The sequence below is a fragment of the Neovison vison genome, chromosome 1 (genome assembly GCF_020171115.1).
Source record: "Neovison vison isolate M4711 chromosome 1, ASM_NN_V1, whole genome shotgun sequence".
NCBI classification, from domain to species: domain Eukaryota; kingdom Metazoa; phylum Chordata; class Mammalia; order Carnivora; family Mustelidae; genus Neogale; species Neogale vison.
Genome location: NC_058091.1, coordinates 233011629 through 233028971, shown reverse-complemented (window position 1 = coordinate 233028971; position 17343 = coordinate 233011629). Strand labels below are relative to the sequence as shown.

At 44.3% G+C, this 17343-nt stretch overlaps 1 protein-coding gene across 3 annotated transcripts in view; it reads right to left on the bottom strand.

Annotated features, from left to right (window-relative positions):
• Nucleotides 1-17343, bottom strand: part of PPP2R2B (protein phosphatase 2 regulatory subunit Bbeta) — a 453511-nt gene that overhangs the window by 271401 nt on the left and 164767 nt on the right. The window contains exon 2 of one of the 3 annotated variants that reach the window (XM_044224996.1): nt 5484-5677. The exons of the other annotated variants lie outside the window; for them this stretch is intronic. Coding sequence (XP_044080931.1) covers nt 5484-5677 — 194 coding nt within the window. The remainder of the gene's footprint in view (nt 1-5483; nt 5678-17343) is intronic. 3 annotated transcript variants of the gene reach the window in all.

Sequence of the window (17343 nt, the reverse complement as noted above, 5' to 3'; positions counted from 1 at the left end):
CTCCTAGGCATCTCATCTATTCACATGACTTTAGATACTTTTAATGTGCTGCTGACATCTCATGTGGGACATCTAGTCTCGATCTTGTTTCTGACCTTCAGACCCAGATATCTAACTGCTTGAGGGTCTTGCTGTGAGGCTAAGTGGCTCACACACCCCTCAGACTAATCAATTTCCAAAGTCATTTTCCAGTGTCCGTGAAAAGTTCCGTTACTCATCCAGTCTCATGGCAAAGTCCTGGGAGTCATCCTTGACACTCACCTCCATCTACTTCTCTATTTCTGCCCAATCTATCACACCAAGTAAGTTATATCCATCCTTCTTCTATGATGTATCAGAGTCACCTAATTCTCTCCACTTCTATTGCTGCCACCATCCTAGAGTACAGCTGTGGTATCCTAACTATTCCCCTTGTGCTCTATTCATTTCCTCCCCGGCCCTCTGACCCCACCCTGCATAGCAGCTAGACCGAGCTTTGAAAAAGCAAACCCGATCATATTACCATCCCGATTAAAATCCTTTAATGGCTTTCGATCCATTTTTGGATAAAGTCCAAACTCCTTATGGTCAAATCTCAACATGATCTGGTCTCTGACCACCTCTCCAGTCTCTCTTTTGTGACATTTTATTATGAAACATTTTAAATAGTCAGCAAAATTGAAAAAAAAATATAGTCACTATCCACTGATGGACTCCCCTCAATTTTACCATGAACATTTCAAACTTGTTTTACAATGTATCTATCCATCCATTCATCCATCCATCTATCCATCCATTCATCCTAGCATGGATCTTTCCCGGTTTTGGTGCATCCCAGAGTAAACTGCAGGTTCTGGCCTACTTTTCATCACTCTTCCTCTTGTTCCCTCTATTCCACAGGCAGCTTTCTATTCTTCAAATCAGTCACACGATTTTAAATCTCTGGGCTTTATACCTGTTGTCCCTTCTACCTGAATTGTCTTCACCTCTTGTTAATTTCTGACTGATCCTTTAGTTCTCAACTTAAAACTTTCTCAGAGAGGCTGCCTCTGGTTCCCCCGACTAAATTAGATTCCCCTTCCTGCCTTATATATGATCTAGAGGCACACTGTGCTTTCCCTGAAAGTCACTTATCACCACTGGTAATTACAAATTTATTTGCCAGATTCTTTAACGTCTGCCTCCTGCGCCAGCCTGATACCACATCTGTATTGGACCATGCTGGATCACCTCTGCAGAAAGTCAGCTAATATTTGTTGAAGGAATTAAAGGCAGAATGAATCAATAATTATGTAATAATAATAATATAATCATAAATCATGGAATAATAAATTCATTCTTCCTTTAATGTGTAGACAGTACAGGCTTTTTAAAGGCCTCTGCGAGAAGATGAAACTTGTTCACTGCCAGAATGTAACCAGCAAGGACATTAAAGCAAGTAACTAAATGGCAAGATCCATGGCTGATTCGCTAACAAAGAAGAGACTGGTAGGTTTTAGTGACTTCTCTCCCATCTCCACTAGCCATTCCCCTCAAGACCATACCCAGTCAAGACACGATCCAAGGAAAATGCGTGTTTGCTATGCAAATGTGCCTGTACTGACGGCATTTACTGAGGTCCAGCTTTTTCATTAGGCACTGTCTTGAGTGCTTTTCCTGTATTAATTTTTTTCGCTGTGGTACAGGTTCTATTGTTATTCCCATTTTACAGCCAAGGAAATTGAGAACAGAGTAGTTATTTTGAAGCATGTTCTCCCAGAGTGCCTGGATGGCTCAGTCATTAAGCATCTGCCATCGGCTCAGGTCATGATCCCAGGGTCCTGGCATGGAGCCGGAGTTGGGCTGCCGGTCCAGCAAGGAGCCTGACTCCCCTCTCCCCCTGCTTGTGTTCCCTCTCTGTGTCTCTCTCTGTCAAATAAATAAATAAAATCTTTAAAAACAACAACAACAAACAGCAAAAAACTTGTTCTCTGACTTCCTCTCCAAACCAGATTGCCATTCCTGTAAACTCAGCTAGGAAGAACATTTATTCTGTCTGTGGCCTCACAAAAGAGTGGGAAGATCAGTGTAGAAAACTCTCAAACTGCCCTAATGGAGAGAGGGTTTTGGTCAGTTCTAAGTCTGAAAATAAAGAAGTCCACTGAGAGATCAGAGGGATTTGAGAGATGAAGCGTTAGTTAGGACCCCCAGAGTTCCATACCTGAAAAAACCAGTAAAAATATTGTGTTGACTTTATTTCTGTAGTCATTCCAACCCCACTTTTTGCCATATCTACTCCCATATACACATGTTCAAATGATCCCTGCCAAGAATTTGACCCCAGATAAAAAATACAATTTATACATGAAGATAACACCATAGTGGTCTTCCTCCTAACAGGAACTAATGGTTGAAGGAAGGAAAATGAGGCAGTGCAGACTTTCTTAGCGGAAGAGCACATGCTTCAAACGGTCTTGAGTTTGAAGGCAAGCTCTTCCCTCATTGTGTGACCCTCACAAATTAGCAACATCTGTGGGCCTCAGTTGCCCACTTTCCTTATTTGCAAATGTTAATAGCATTCAGTTAGCAGGACGTGGAGATATTGAAATGCTATATTGTAAAAGCTCAGCAATGACATGAGAAACAGAAGATGCTCCAAGATGATAAGCTGAAAAAGGGAGACAAGATAAAGATCGAGGAGGGTGGTAACTTTGATGCTCAGCATAAAAGAAGACTCATAGGAAATGTCTTTAATAAATATACATCATGTGTTCTTTTTCTTCCCTGTGGTGGTGGGTGGGGGCGGTGGGTAGGGAAAGGAGGTGTCGGAAGGAGGGGGTGTTGGTGGGGGAGAAGGGCCAGGGAAAGGGGAGAGGGAGAGAAAATAAGAGAGAAGAGCTTGGGTAAAAGTGTCCTTTAGCATTTGCATTGCTCTTAGCTGGCTGAACTTGCCTGCAGCTACCACTTACAATGCAAATTGAGCTTAGAGTCCTTCACACTAACTACACAGCAAAAACCTTTCAGCTTTAAATAGAATACTGCAGTGTGGAATGATCTGAGCAAAGCAAAGCAAAGAAAAATTTAGAGATAAATGTGAAGGAGATTTTGGAGGAAAAACAAACAAACAAACCAACAAACCCTTGACATATCTGGCCAGGTAGAAAAATGCTGAAATATCAAGGAAGACAAAAAGCAAAGCAAAGTCTATAGAAGGACCTAGAAACTAAGGTCAGGTTTAAGAGAAAAGGGATTTAAGTTAATAAAGGAGAAGGGTACTTCTGAGGCAAGCCCTCAACAAAGAGGATTTTAACAAATAATATTTTGATCTGGTGATATTTCAAGGTGTACTTGGCACTTCCAAGGTATTCATCAGAAGAGAGAGGATGGATTCTTGCCCCTGCAGCCAGCCACACATGAATGTTCCCTAAATGAACAGATTAAGACCAGAGAGAACTTCCTGCTGTACCCAACTTCTGCTATGAACTCTGTCCGAGTTGCATTTTCCCCCCTTCTTCCCAGACTTTCAATAAGATCAGGTAAAGATACATGAAGGCATACTGGGAAATAAAGGTTTTGTTTAGTTTCCAGTGTGGTGTGTGTATATGAGAGGCGGAACATTCTGAGAGGTTGATTCAGACAGAAAGATTTTCGAGAGCGGTCTGCTATAAACTCATGCCTCTTTTTTGACTATACGAACTCAGTTATTTTACCCAGAGTCAGAGTTTACAAAAATGCCATAAGAAAGGACCAAAGATCAGGGTAGTGTCTGGAGCCCACAAAGAACTAAGGAATTCCATTTTTAATTCACTCCTTCATTCTAGGGATGATACTCCCATTCACACAGCCCCAATTTGCCCATCTTCCCAGCTCAGTAAGTTTCCTGTGCCTACGCTTAGAGGCATAAAGCAATCTAGAAGAAAACATGAAGGCGGCCCTCTTTCTTTGTTGTCACAAACAGAAAGAAGAATCACCGGGAAAAACCAACAGACCCAAGGCCAACTTCTCTCTTGGATGGCATGCTCAGACATGGAGCTAGTCCTAATCTACCTGGTAACTAAGTCAGTGACAAAGCACTTGAGACCAAGAAAGAACATCTTCTAACCACCCTGTCATCCTGCAAATGAAAAGACTCGGCAAGTATGGTGTCTGTATGGGGGAGGGAGAGGCTGAACATCTCTAACAGCCATCTCTATGCTCCTGAATGGCAGAGCTCATACAGGTCTGCTTAATCTGTCTAGCACCATGGACTCATTCGGCTGGACACTCTCCAATAATAATGATAAATGAAGAATCTGTTTTCAATAGCACGGGGCATTCTTTATTACCTAAAACTTACCAGGATGTTTGTAGACGATGCCACCTTTGCCCCCATATTGTATCTTTTTTTCTCTTTCAGAGTTTGAACTCTTCTACTACCCCAACCCCATCACATTTTTCTATGAGTCTTGATTTGATTAAAGATTATAAAAAATTTTAGTATCCAAGAGTACCAAGAATTGTCTTAAATTAACATACGTGCACTGTTTTCCTCAAGCATTTTCACACACATTTTCTCACGTGAACGTTACAAGGTGACAATGCAACACTTTATATGAGTGGTTAAGGATAAGGGCCTACAGGTAGAAAATGAAAGCAAAAATGCAAAAGTTTTGGCATTTGAAAAAAAATGCCTCTACTCTCTATTCACACACAAAAGGCAGAATGAGATTCCACCTGCTGACTTTCCCTGCCTGCCTGCTAACGTCAGAACAAGCGGGGAGAGAGCGAGAGCGAGAGAGAGAGCGCCACGACAATTTCACCTCTTGGCAAAGCTCGGCTTACTGAACCCTCTTGCTTTCTGCTGGCTGTTGATTCAGCAGAAACTACTGCTGCAGAATTCATAATGGTGATTTTAAAGGCCCCACTGATCGCATTGCTGGCCCCACGTGTCAGACCCGTTCGCTCGCTGCTGGAACGCCGTCTCCCCAGCTACCTTTTGATTTCTTGCTAATGCACGTCCAAGGGGCGAAGGGCTAGCCCTTTTGCAAAGGGCCTTTTGGGGTTCTGATTGTCTGAGCAGGTAACCTGGACGGAGTGATAGACCGGCAGGAAATGAAACCGTGCCCTCCCTGCCGCCACGGAGAGACACAACATCATTCTGTCAGGATGGGGGGAAGGACCTCGGATCCGACAGGGGCCCTTTCTTCTCTGCCCCTCCAAGATCCCGGCAAACGTCTTGGGGGAAGGGTCATCTGCCTTCACGGGGTCATTTTCCCAGTCGGGAGCCCCACCCTGCAAAGCCTGATCCCCGAGGGCCATTTTAACTCCCGTGGGCGCCGGGTCCACCTGCTGCTGAACGCCGGGCTCGCTTCGCCGAGCCCGGGTGGATGTGGGGCGCACCGGCCGCTGCCCCCGCGGGCCGAGCCCCCGCCCCAGCCCCCGGCCGGGAGGAATCTCCGCCACTCGGCGCGCGGCTGCCCGCCGAGCCCAGCGATCCGCAACTTGCGCCCGTCCCCAGCGGCGGAATGCGGCGGGGCTGGCGTTACCTTCGGTCGCATAGCTGTGGTCGCGCAGGAAACTGTTGTTGATTTTGCGGGTATCAATGTCCTCCTCCATTGACAGCAGGCTTACTTGCGTGGGAACCAGAAGCCGGCAGACAAGTATCCATGATCCCTCCCCGCAGCCAGTCTCACAGGAGAGGGGGGCAGGGGAGCCGGTGGGACTGCACCATGGTCCGAGCCTGAGGAGGAGACGGGGAGGCGGAAAGAAAAAAAATAAAAACCCGGCAATGGAGCTGTCACCTCCTCCACTCGGGATCTCCGAGGCTGCGGCGGCTCCTCCCGCGGTGCGCTCACTCCAGCTCCAATTCCCAGCGAGGATGCTGCGCCCGGCTCCGCTGCCTCCGGGTGCCAAGATGCGCCGTGCCCCGAGGGGTCCGGGCCCGCCCGCAGCCCGGGAGGCGCTCACAAGCGGGGCTGGGGAGATGCCCAACAGGTTCCCCACATTGGCAGCCGCTCCAAAATGCAAAAAAGGTCCCTCCTCCCCCTGGGAGAGCGGGCGGCCGCAACAAAATGGTGCCTTTCTGGACCCGAGCTGCAGTGGCGAGATGGCAGGGGCCGGATTCGGGCTGGGCCGGCCGGGAGCAGGGTGCTGGTCCCACGGGAGGGCGGCTCCGGCTGGCGGGGGCGAGGAAGGCGGCGGGAAGCTGGGCAGGGCGCTGCGGCCGGCGCCAGCGCACTCACCCTCACACCCACACGCGCGCACTCGCAGCTGCTGCCGCCGCTGCTGCTGCTGCTGCAGAAGGAGGCTGGAGGCGGCTGGTGCATTAAAGGCGAGGCTCCTCCCAACCGCGTCAGCAGCCCCAGGACTCTTCCCCAGCAGCGCTGGTGGCCGAGGCAGAGGCTGCGGCTGCTCTCTGCTGCAGTGGGGCGCACGCAGCCGCGAACCGGCACCTGGGCAGCAAGCAGCGAGCCGGCAGGTTCCTGGGAAAACCAGAGAGGCGCTCTGGCAAGCGCCCTCCAACCGTGCCACGCGGCTAAGGGCGGCGTTTACTCAGGCCCCCAGAGTCCCTAGCTCGCTGCCTTGCTCCGGACACCTGCGCTTTAGGACCGCGAAGAGAAGTGGGTCCCCTGGGGTAGGCAGGAAGACGACATTGGGTCCCTTTCGCTCACCCTTGGGTGAGGTATGCGGTCCCTTGATAAAGTTCAACGGCGAGGCCTGGGGTTTGAAGCCTCAGAGAGGGGTGAATGGGAAGAAGGGCTGCCATAGCCTAATTGAAGCTTCCTGGGCTAGGAACAGAACGGGGAGCAGAACTTTTCTGCGACCACCCATGACTTCTCCATTCCAGACAGAGTCAACATCCCCTTCCTATTCTAGGCGTCTGTGTCTACGCAGGCAGAGGGAAACGAGAGGGTTGAGTTATGAAGCCAGACCACAGTCAGTCCGAAAAAGTCCACCTTCTCTAGCCCTGTGCACTTCGTTTTGGACCAAGTGAAGCAGGACCTCCTGCAGGTCTTGCTTGTGAAGACACAGCACTGTAGGAACGGCTTATGTCTCCTCCCAACATGGAAGGGACACAGGAGCCCTGTGCCTGCAGAGAGCCACTGCCACCCTGAAGAGCTTTCAAAGACCCAATAAACAGAAAAAAGAGACCTGCCTCCCTACTTCATCTAGGAAACAAATGCAGAATTCTCACCCCTGATGTTTCCCCATATTGCAAATTCAGTATTTAAAAGAAAACTTGATCACTACCCTTATGAAACCAATAAAATCATTTATGAAGCTACCTAACTCCCTAAAAAGCCAAATTGGAAAAGCTATTTCCCCGTTTTCCTCTTGTAGAAGGTATTCATTTCAGTGGGCATCACTGCAGGGAGAGACATCAGCATACGTCTTGCTCAGTTAAGCTCCACAAGTTGAGCTAGATGAGCCCAGAGGGACCTGTGAGTTAATTATATACATACAATGCTTCGGCTAATGCAATTTAGGAAGTATTTGAAGTTCAAAAAAAAAGGGAAAACAAGTTTTTAACTGAGGTTGGGAATTGCATCCGATTTCCACAAAGAGTGGATGCTTCTGGCAGATGGAAAATGGCATTAATTCCATCTCCAGAAAGTGAGAGAAAGAGAGTAGAAATAGTCTTTGATATAATTTTTAAGGCAAGTTCAGCTTACAACAAATTCCATTTGATTCTCGTTTGGTGGTTAAAAGTCTTCACATACTTGTTTGACTATTTGTTCAAATTTCACAAATGAAATTCTGGTAACCAATGTAATCCACTCGGCATCAGTTCACAGCTGGCTCTTTCACATAATGAGCTGTATCCATCACCAAGTCTCCAGTGGTCAGCTCATCTGTAGTTACACAGTTCAGCTTCCCTTGCTGTTAAGCAAAATGGGGAAGGGTGGGCAGAGGGGAGAAAAGCTAAGTTCCTCTCAAAGTGGTAAGAAGACATCTTGTTTTCCTTCGAAATGAACTTAACTTGTGACAGGAGACCTTGGAATCGTGTTTGGAAATCCTCCCCTTATCTTCCTGGAATGTGGGCTAGATCGGAACAGAGCTGTATGATGAAGTGGGTAAGCCCAGGCTCATTGGCCAGGCTGTGCTTGAGGAATTTTCCACTGTAACCAATGGGAGAAATGTCCCCTCCATAGATTAAGTTTCTGGAGTTTTCTAAATTTTCCCTTTCACGTTTCCTGCAGCATCCCTCCTGCATATATTCAACAGTGCAGGCCACACAGATACATCATGGGTAAGGAGATTGCAAGGTTTCAACCTTGTGGACCACTCTTTCCTACTGCGAGCAATGGGGAGACAGGCCCCGCACCAAAACCAGGAAAAATAAGCCTGTTGGCTTTGTGCTTGAACACAATGACATGTAGGAAAGAGGTCAGGGGATGAAAGAACCCCGTGCAATCCTGTGGTGGTAAGAGGACCATAGAGACCATTTCTCAGAAGACCTGTTGACCTTCTTTCTATGCCTCAACATGTCAAGTTCTTTCCAAAAGCCTTTGAGATATGTACATGCCAACTGATGCTCTTTCCTCATGTTCCTGGCATTCTTCAGCATCTCAGCTCAACAGTCTCTACTTCCCTGAGGCATCACCTGACCATACCACAGTCTCTTCCTCTAGAATTTTGTCTCTACATCTTTTTGTTGTTGTTGTTGTTCTTCATGGCTCACTGAATTTTGTAATAGTTGTACCGTATCATTATGAACCATTCCTACTATATCTCTGATATTAAATGTCTGGTACTTAGTAGGTACTCAATTATCTTTGCTGAATAGACATAAATATTTCTTCAATGAATGAGTAAATTACTGACGTGTTCAGTATTACAAATATTTGTAATATTTAGGTTTGCTAGCTCAATCCTTATTAAAATTCCTGCCCCAAAAATCCCCCATATCCAACAACAAAACCTGTTCTGAGCCAGTAATTTTCTAGTTTTTAAGTTTATTACAATTGAAATAATTGTCTTGCTCATTTCTGTATGCATATGTACCAAGAATATTTACTGAGTGCTTAATATATGCCAAGAATTATTCTGGTGCTGGGGATACAGTTAAAACAGAGTCTCTTTCATCGCAGAACTGAAATTCTATCTTCTGATTTTGATAAAATGAGCTTTCTTAGAAATACAACAAGTGCATTATAAATCAACAGACTACAGCATAAGGCTAAATGCTAAGGCTCTGATACCCAACATAGCTGATTTTCTGACACTTACTATTGTGTCCCTGAGTAAGTTACAAGATTCCCCTAAGACATTTTTTAAACCTCTAAATTAGGGGGAAGAATAGTATCTACTTCATAGAGTTATTGTGTGGATTTAATGAGATAATGTATTGAATAATCCTGGAAAGAAAATACTACTATTACTTGTTGAATATTTATTATCATCACCACTATCAATAATGAACAAATATTGAAGCACCTACTACGTCAGCCATCGGGACAGGATTGAAGACTCAGCAACACCCGTGCATAAAGTGTATAGTCAGCTTCTGCTGTCATGGCACTTAGTGTCTAATTAACAGTAATAAGCTACAAGAGGGGCAGCAGAAGACACTCTGAAAGACTGACCCAATCCAGGCTTGTACTTACACACAAAAAAAGGCCAGTTACATATACACAGGCTTCTTAAGTTACACAATTCAGCGTGATGGCACGTAGACACATTCTTTTTTTATCACCCTTGTCATGGCCCCTCCCCCCAACACTGCCATCTACCCTCACCCCAGTTAGGTCAGTGCTGCCCACACTGGAACCTTGCAGGTCATCCTGTCCAATTAACCCATTGAATATCTACAATTTTATTAAAACCTTGACCTAAGCCAGTCTGGAGATTCTTAATATAGGCTTTAGGGGTCAGAGGCAGTCCTGGTTTGTCCCAGCTCAGGCATTTGTGAATGTCATGACCTTTGGCAAGTAATTTAACATCTCTGGGCCTCTGTGTTTGTGAAACAGAAGAAAATAATAGAAACTACTTGAGAGTGTTGCTGGGTGGCTTCAGAGCAGCCTAACTGCTCAGCACTAAAATGTCAGTTCCCCCCCTAGCTGTGGCTTCTGTGCACCTCTACCAGTAGAGAATGGGAAAGATGAACTACAAGTAGGTCATTTATGTGAACACAAGTGACTTAGAAACCAGAATTTTACTCCTCATTGTTCTGTCCTACTGGCAATCTAGAAACTGGATACATGAAATTTTACCATCCTGCAAAAAGCCCTTTAGAAGCCATCAAGTCCTGTGGAATTGGGATGACCTTCTCTTCGTGCAGACCTGATCATGTTTCTCTATTGTGGAATCCTCCGAAATCCCTCTCTAACATCACTAAGCACTGAATGCATGACTGTCTCTCTGGTTTATGTGTTGACAGCTCAGTGGGTAATCTCCTGAGTTTCCAGCAAGCTTCACCATTCCTTTTTGTGCATGTCACTAGAACGTGTAATACACCACACGAGTGAACCTTTAACATGGCATTTAACCTGGGAAAAGAAATCAAAACATCTCGCTCTTAAAATGTTGTATTAAATCCAGATTCTGCATACTTAATGGATTTCACAGAGTAAAATGCTCCTTCAATTATCCAAGTACAGTAATTTATGCAAAGAAACTGTGGACGCTGGAGCTGCCATGTACTGGCTATTGAGAGCCAAGCGTGCCGATTATACACATCTATTTCCAGCTCTGCTGTGAGGGACCTCACGTTGGTAGCTTAGAATCTGAAATCTGCTACGGTTGGATATTTATATCATGGAAAATTTTTAAAAGCCCTTTATAAATCAGGGCTTTGGGGTTTTTGTTTGCTTGGAGAGTCGATTGTTAAACACTTAGCAGTGCACCAGTAGAAATGCAATAGTTGCCACCGTATCGTCCTGTTCATCTCTGTAATCTATGCAAAGTTCCTTCCAGTTCTCAGCGTTTAATCTCCCAAATTCCAGAGCATCCCACCGTCTGACCACACTTGAGCCATCATGCTAAGTGACTCTTCAAATCCTACCTTTACCATGAAGCTTTCCCATATCCATCAGAGGAAACCCAATGCCTTGGTTTGATCCGTTCCAGGCTGGATGTGCTATTGCTGTGGTAGAGTTGGAAGGGACTGCCCCGTAAGGGTCCTGACAACATAAGGAACGTCAAGCACATGCCCATTCTCGATGAATCGTCCTTTTCTAGTGTTCAAGCTCCACTGACTCCTTACTTTTGCTCTGGATTTGCCTAAATGCAAAACAAAGACATCCACTCTGCCTGGTTTCATTGATAACTCTTCCAAGTGTCTTGTTAGGATATTAATACAATGAGAGAAGAACAAAAATTTAAGAGTCCAGATCTGAGAGTCTGAGAGAAAATATCCTCTTGTACCTTTTCTCATTCAGTGGTTTTAGAGTTAAATTTAGGTAGGCTGTCTTATTCAAGACAGTTTCAATTTGCTTTATATGTATTTGGTATATGGTGAGGATTTACAAAACCCCTTCGGCAATACCCAAGGGGTATTATCTAGTTTCTGATGACATTTCTCAAAATAAAATTTCATATAATTTAAATGAGAATATATATTTGGAATTATCTTTCAAATTTCTTTAAGAGGCACCAAGCAATATCACTTACAGAATATATCCTAAGAAAATCATCATAGATGTGGGCAAAAAATTAGCTATAAGGTTCTTTTTTTTTTTTTAAAGATTTTATTTATTTATTTGACAGAGAGAGAGAAATCACAAATAGGCAGAGAGGCAGGCAGAGAGAACGAGGGGGAAGCAGGCTCCCTGCTGAGCAGAGAGCCCAATGTGGGGCTCCATCCCAGGACCCTGAGATCATGACCTAAGCCGAAGGCAGAGGCTTAGCCCACTGAGCCACCCAGGTGCCCCCATAAGGTTATTTCTCAGAGCATTGGTTAGAAACACGGAAAACTGGAAACAACCCAAATGTCCAACAGAATTGGCTAGGCAAATTATGGTGTGTGCAAACAATGGGAAAGTACTGGGCCACTGATAAAACATTAGTAGCTAACACTTCTTTGAGAATATATTATGTACCAGGGGTTGTGCAAGGGTTTTACCAGCATTATCGCATTTAATTCTGACAGTAGCCCTTAAAAGGAAAGTACTATTATAACCTCCATTTTACTGAGGGTGTTAGAGATAAATAGCCATAGTCAAACAAAAAGGAGCCTGGTACTGCATACACGCACATGTGTGTGTACACGTGTGTGTGTGTGTGTGTGTGTGTGTGTGTTGGGGTGGGTTGAAGCCATTGTACTGAAATCACGCCTTGCTAGATTCCGGTTTGTCTCTCTTAGAAATGAATAATAGCCTCCCAGTTGAAACCCACTTACTACTGTGTTGGTGAGGTTGTGGCAAAATGGGAACCTTTGCATGCTGCTTGTGGAGTTGTATAATGGGGCAGCCACAAATAGTCTGACAGTTCCTCAAAATGTTAAAGCAGCCCATATGACCCAGAAGTTTCCTTTCTAGGTATATACACAATAGAACTGAAAACCCATCTTCACGCCAAAACTTGTACCTGAATATTCGTGACTGTGGCCCACAAAAGCTCCAAAGTGGAAACAACCCAAATGCTCATCAGGTGATACATGGATGAAATGTGATATACCCATACAATGGATTATCATCCTGCTATAAGAAGGAATGATGTACCGACACATGCTAAAACCATGGATCAACCTTGAAAACATACTAATTGGAAGAAGCTAGTCACAGAAGACTACGTGTTGTGTCACTACATATTAGGTGATTCCATTTTTGGGAAATGTTCAGAATGGGCAAATCCACAGAGACAGAAAGATGAGGTTGCCAGGGGCTGGGTGGGGGAATGGAAGTGAATGTTTATGGATTTGGGGGTTTCTTTTTGGGGTGATGAAAAAAGTTCTAAGTTAGATAAGGGTAACAGTTGCACAACTCTGAATATAGTTAACATCACTGAATTTCAGTATTCTTTTAAAAAGTGAATTTTGATGGTATAGGATCTCAATAAAGCTGTTACTAAGGATTAAAAAAGAATCTCTGCTATCAAAAGCCACTGTTACTTCTTGGAGTAGGTCATGTTCTTTAGTCTAATATGAGTACAAAAAAAGGTAAGGGTATGTAATAATAAGGACAGATATTTATGTTATATTATTTTAAAAAGTCAAAAAACAGCATATTCTAGTTTCCCCTTTCTTGATTAAAAAAAAGTGTGTGTATGTGAAAATCCATATATAAAAATACTACGCAGTGTTTATGTGTGGTTATCTTTGTTGTTTATATTTTTGTCAAAGAAAATTTAGAACATGTATTATTTTTATAATAAGAATATTTTTAAAATATTTTAAGGTGGGGAAAGGCAGAGGGATGGAGAGAGAATCTTAAGCAGGCTCTATGCCCAGTGCAGAGCCCTGGGGCTTGACCTCACAAGCCTGAAACCATGCATGACATGAGTTGAAATCAGGAGTTGGATACTTCACTTACTGAGCCACCCAGGTATCCCTAAAGTTTTTTTTTTTTAATGTTATGAAACACTTTTTTGGATGCAACCTTGTATTGGAAAGGTCAATAGTCATTTTCTGCTCAGGAGGCAATTAGGACACAATATAAATGTACATGCTACCAAAGGCACAGAACGACAACTCTGTCTGATAGAAATGTAATGCAGGCCATGCTTGTAAAATTTTTAACCTACTACATTAGCAAGTGAAAAGAAGCAGATAAAATAATTTTGATATTTTTAAAATGTTTTAGAAGGTTTTTGGGAAAAGAAAATATTTTCTTTAGTCTATCAGAAATATTATGATTTCAACATATAATCAATATAAAATTATTACTGATGTATTTATACTTTTTTTTTTAATCCCGTCTCTGAAATCTGCTACATATTTTGCACACATGGTACCTCTCAGAGCTAGTCACATGTCTAGGGCTCAATAACCCCATGTGTGTAGTGGCGGAAGCACAGGTACAGAGGAACTTTTCCAAAAAGTGCCATTCGAGGTGCCTGGGTGGCTCATTCAGTTAAGCCTCTGCCTTCAGCTCAGGCCATGATCCCAGGATCCTGTGATCTGGCCCCACGCTGGGCTCTCTGGTCAGCAGGGAGCCTACTTTACCCTCTCCCTCTACTCCTCCCCAGCTGGTGCTCGCTTACACTCTCTCAAATAAATAAAGAAAATCTTAGGGGGAAAAAAGTTCATTCCGGTCACAAAATGGGTTTTATTATATTTTTTCTAAGAGAGATTTTTATCTACTAAAGACTTGAACAAGATTGTCATGCTAAAACCAAACTAAACAACATGAATGTAATAGGCCTCACAACTATGTTCAAGTAATACGAACTGAATATGGAAAAAATAAACACATACACATAGATACACACACACACACACACACACACACACGTATATGTTAAATGGAACAGTATAATTGAACTCAATCTACATTTCCCCCCCAAACCAGTAAACTAGTCTAATAGAGGAAAAAAAAAGAACCCGATTCTGAAAGTGCTAAAATGACACTATATAACAATATATAATAGCAAGAAAGGTGTAATTCAGTACAGTTATCACTCGTATAGGTCAATCAACTGTTTAGTTTGAGCCTATGGCTTCAATTCCAGCTAGAAGAAGAAGCCACATTGCCAGATGTCACTGCCAAAAAAAGGATTTCCACAGCTGACTCTCTGGACTCTCCTAGGGCCACTAAAGGTGGAGAAACGTAAAGATACAGTGATAGGAATCTGACTGAGAACGATTCATTGTTTTAGATTGAATTAGAGTAGAATTTTGTGGTCCCATCCTCAACGGATTAATTTCTGAAGACTTGCTAAATTAGATACACCATTACCTTTCACACACATGTGTGTATAGTTTTGTGTGTGCAGCTGAGCTCTTCCTCCTTCCTAACACTCTCCTCACTGATTCCCCGGGCACCACTCTTGCCCCATCCTCCTGCTACCTCGGTGCACGTTCCTTCTTCAGGGCATGTGCGGGTTCCTCCTCACTGCTTGATGGCTAAACGTGCACACACCCTAGAGGTCTAAGTTCTTGGATTTCTCCATTCATAGTCCCGTCTCATGGGACCTCCTCCAGTCTCATGGCTTACCTCTCACACCATGACTTGGATTTTGAGCACCAGTCTCTCCTCTGACCTCCACACTAGTATCACTCACAGCAGATGTGGCACCTCAGTCCCTAGTGCCCCCCCATCCTTGCTCCCCCTTCCTGTTGCTTGGTTCCTCTCTCATTTCCCACATCCTTTCAGTCCATCTGCAACTCCTGCCAGCTCTAACTTCAAAACACATCCAGAACCCACCACTTCTCACTACCTCCTTAGCTGCTACCAAGTGCCAACTACCATCTCCCATCACCATGATTGTTTCAAGACTCTAAGAAGCCTGTGATCCCTCCTTTGCCCCCTACAGAATGGTTTCTATGCAGCCAGCAGAATGGTCCTTTTAAATGCAAATCACTTCATGTCACTTTTCTGCTCAAAGCCCTTTATTGGCTTCCTACACATTCAGAGTAAAACTTTCTTAAAATGCTGGAAAGATTTGGCTCCAACTATAGCTCTATCCTTTTTCTTTTTTTTTTTTTTTTTGCCCCCTCCCTGTTCTTTACCTGAATCACCACCAACTCTTGTTTCAACTCCCTTCCCTACGTCTCCCTCAGAGACATGGTGGTGTCCTTACTGTTTGCCAAACACACCAGGAAGAGCACTTCCACCCCAGGACCTCCTCATCTGCTCTTCTCTCGGTCCTGTGCCTTCCCTCAGACAACAGCAGAGCTCCACGCTTGACTTCACTCCGGTGTCAGCTTCAGGACCATTTTTGTGAGATACCGTCTCTCACCATAGAAAATAAAATTAAATAGTACCCCTCCCTCCCAGTCCTCTCCCTCCGCGTACTGTTGCCTGACAGTACCTATTGATTTGGCTTTGGTTCTTATGTCAGTAGAACCCAATTTCCAGGGAGACAGGAATGTTTTTGTCCTTTGCTCTCTATCTGGCACCTACAACAGTGCCTGGCACAGATTAGTTACTCTAAAGACTTTTGAAAGAATAAAAGAGTCAATGTGTGTTCGCTTAATAGTGAAGATCTATCAGGAGGGAATCTTAATGAACAATAAATCTAGGATGCTTATAAAAATTTGGCCTTGCCCAAAGAGAGGCCTGGCTTTTGCTTTAGGCTTGTGGGAAGTAACGTATGTCAGACCTCATAGCAACGTCTTTGTTTATAGAGTGGGGGTGGCCACATTTAGCAGTTTAACTGCCAGGCTGGCCACACCAAAAAGACCTGTGATTTAGGGTGGAGGATTTGGGCCATAAGCTATAGGTTGACCTGGTGATGGAGTTCAACCGTATGGGCAATTGATTAATCAATCAATCATGCTTATATAATTGAACTCCAATAAAAAACTTCAAATACCAGCCTTAGTTAAGCTTCCCTGGTTAGCATACTCTGTGTTATCATACATCAGTGGAGGGAGGTTAATGTGTCCTGAAGACAATTTCTGAGTTTGGAACTCTCCCTGACTCTGTCCTATGCCTCTGTTCCTTTGGCTGCCTATTTATTTATTTATTTAGCGAGTGTGTGTGTGTGTGTGTGTGTGTGCGCGCGCGTGCGCACGCAGGGGTAGGGAGGAACAAAAGAAGAGGGAGAGATAATCCCAAGCAGACTGTCCCTCCTGCCCCCCTCCCTGATGCTTGGATTCAATCTCATGACCCTGAGATTATGATCTGAGCCAAAATCAAGGGTCAGACACTTAACTGACTGAGCTACCCTGTTGCTCATCCTTTGGCTACCTTTAACCTGTATCCTTCCCCTATAATAAATTGTAACCAAAATATAATAGCATTCTGTGAGTTCTATGAATCCTAGCAAATTATTGAAATGGAGGATAGTTTTGGAAACCCCCCCTCCACCCACCATTTGCAGTTGATGTCAGAAGTGAGGCCAGTCTTGGGAACTCTGCTCTTTTCAGTTTGGCTAACTCTAGGTAAGTCTCAGCCCATACCAAGAAAGTCTCATACTATAGGAGGCTTGCAGACCATAAGGGCTAGCCTACCATTTTGCTGAAGAGAAAACTAGAGCCCAGGGCAAAGAACTGACTTGCCCAGTTCCCCCAGCAACAGACCGCAAGCATGGACCCTGGTGTCTGGCCCCCATGCTAACCCCTCTATGGGACTCTCCTCCACTGTTCTCTTCAACACACTGCTTTTTCTTAAGAGGGTAAACTGAAAGTTGTTGGGAATTAAGTTTTTCACTCCCCAGAACTCTGAGGTCACTATCAAGGGCAGGAATGACTATTGCTGTCTTTCAAAAGTCATGGGGGCCCACCATGAACAAAACTGAAGTAACAGAGCTCCACACTCTTCTTCATCCTCATTCTCTTCCTTTTTCTGCTCTGAGATGGGC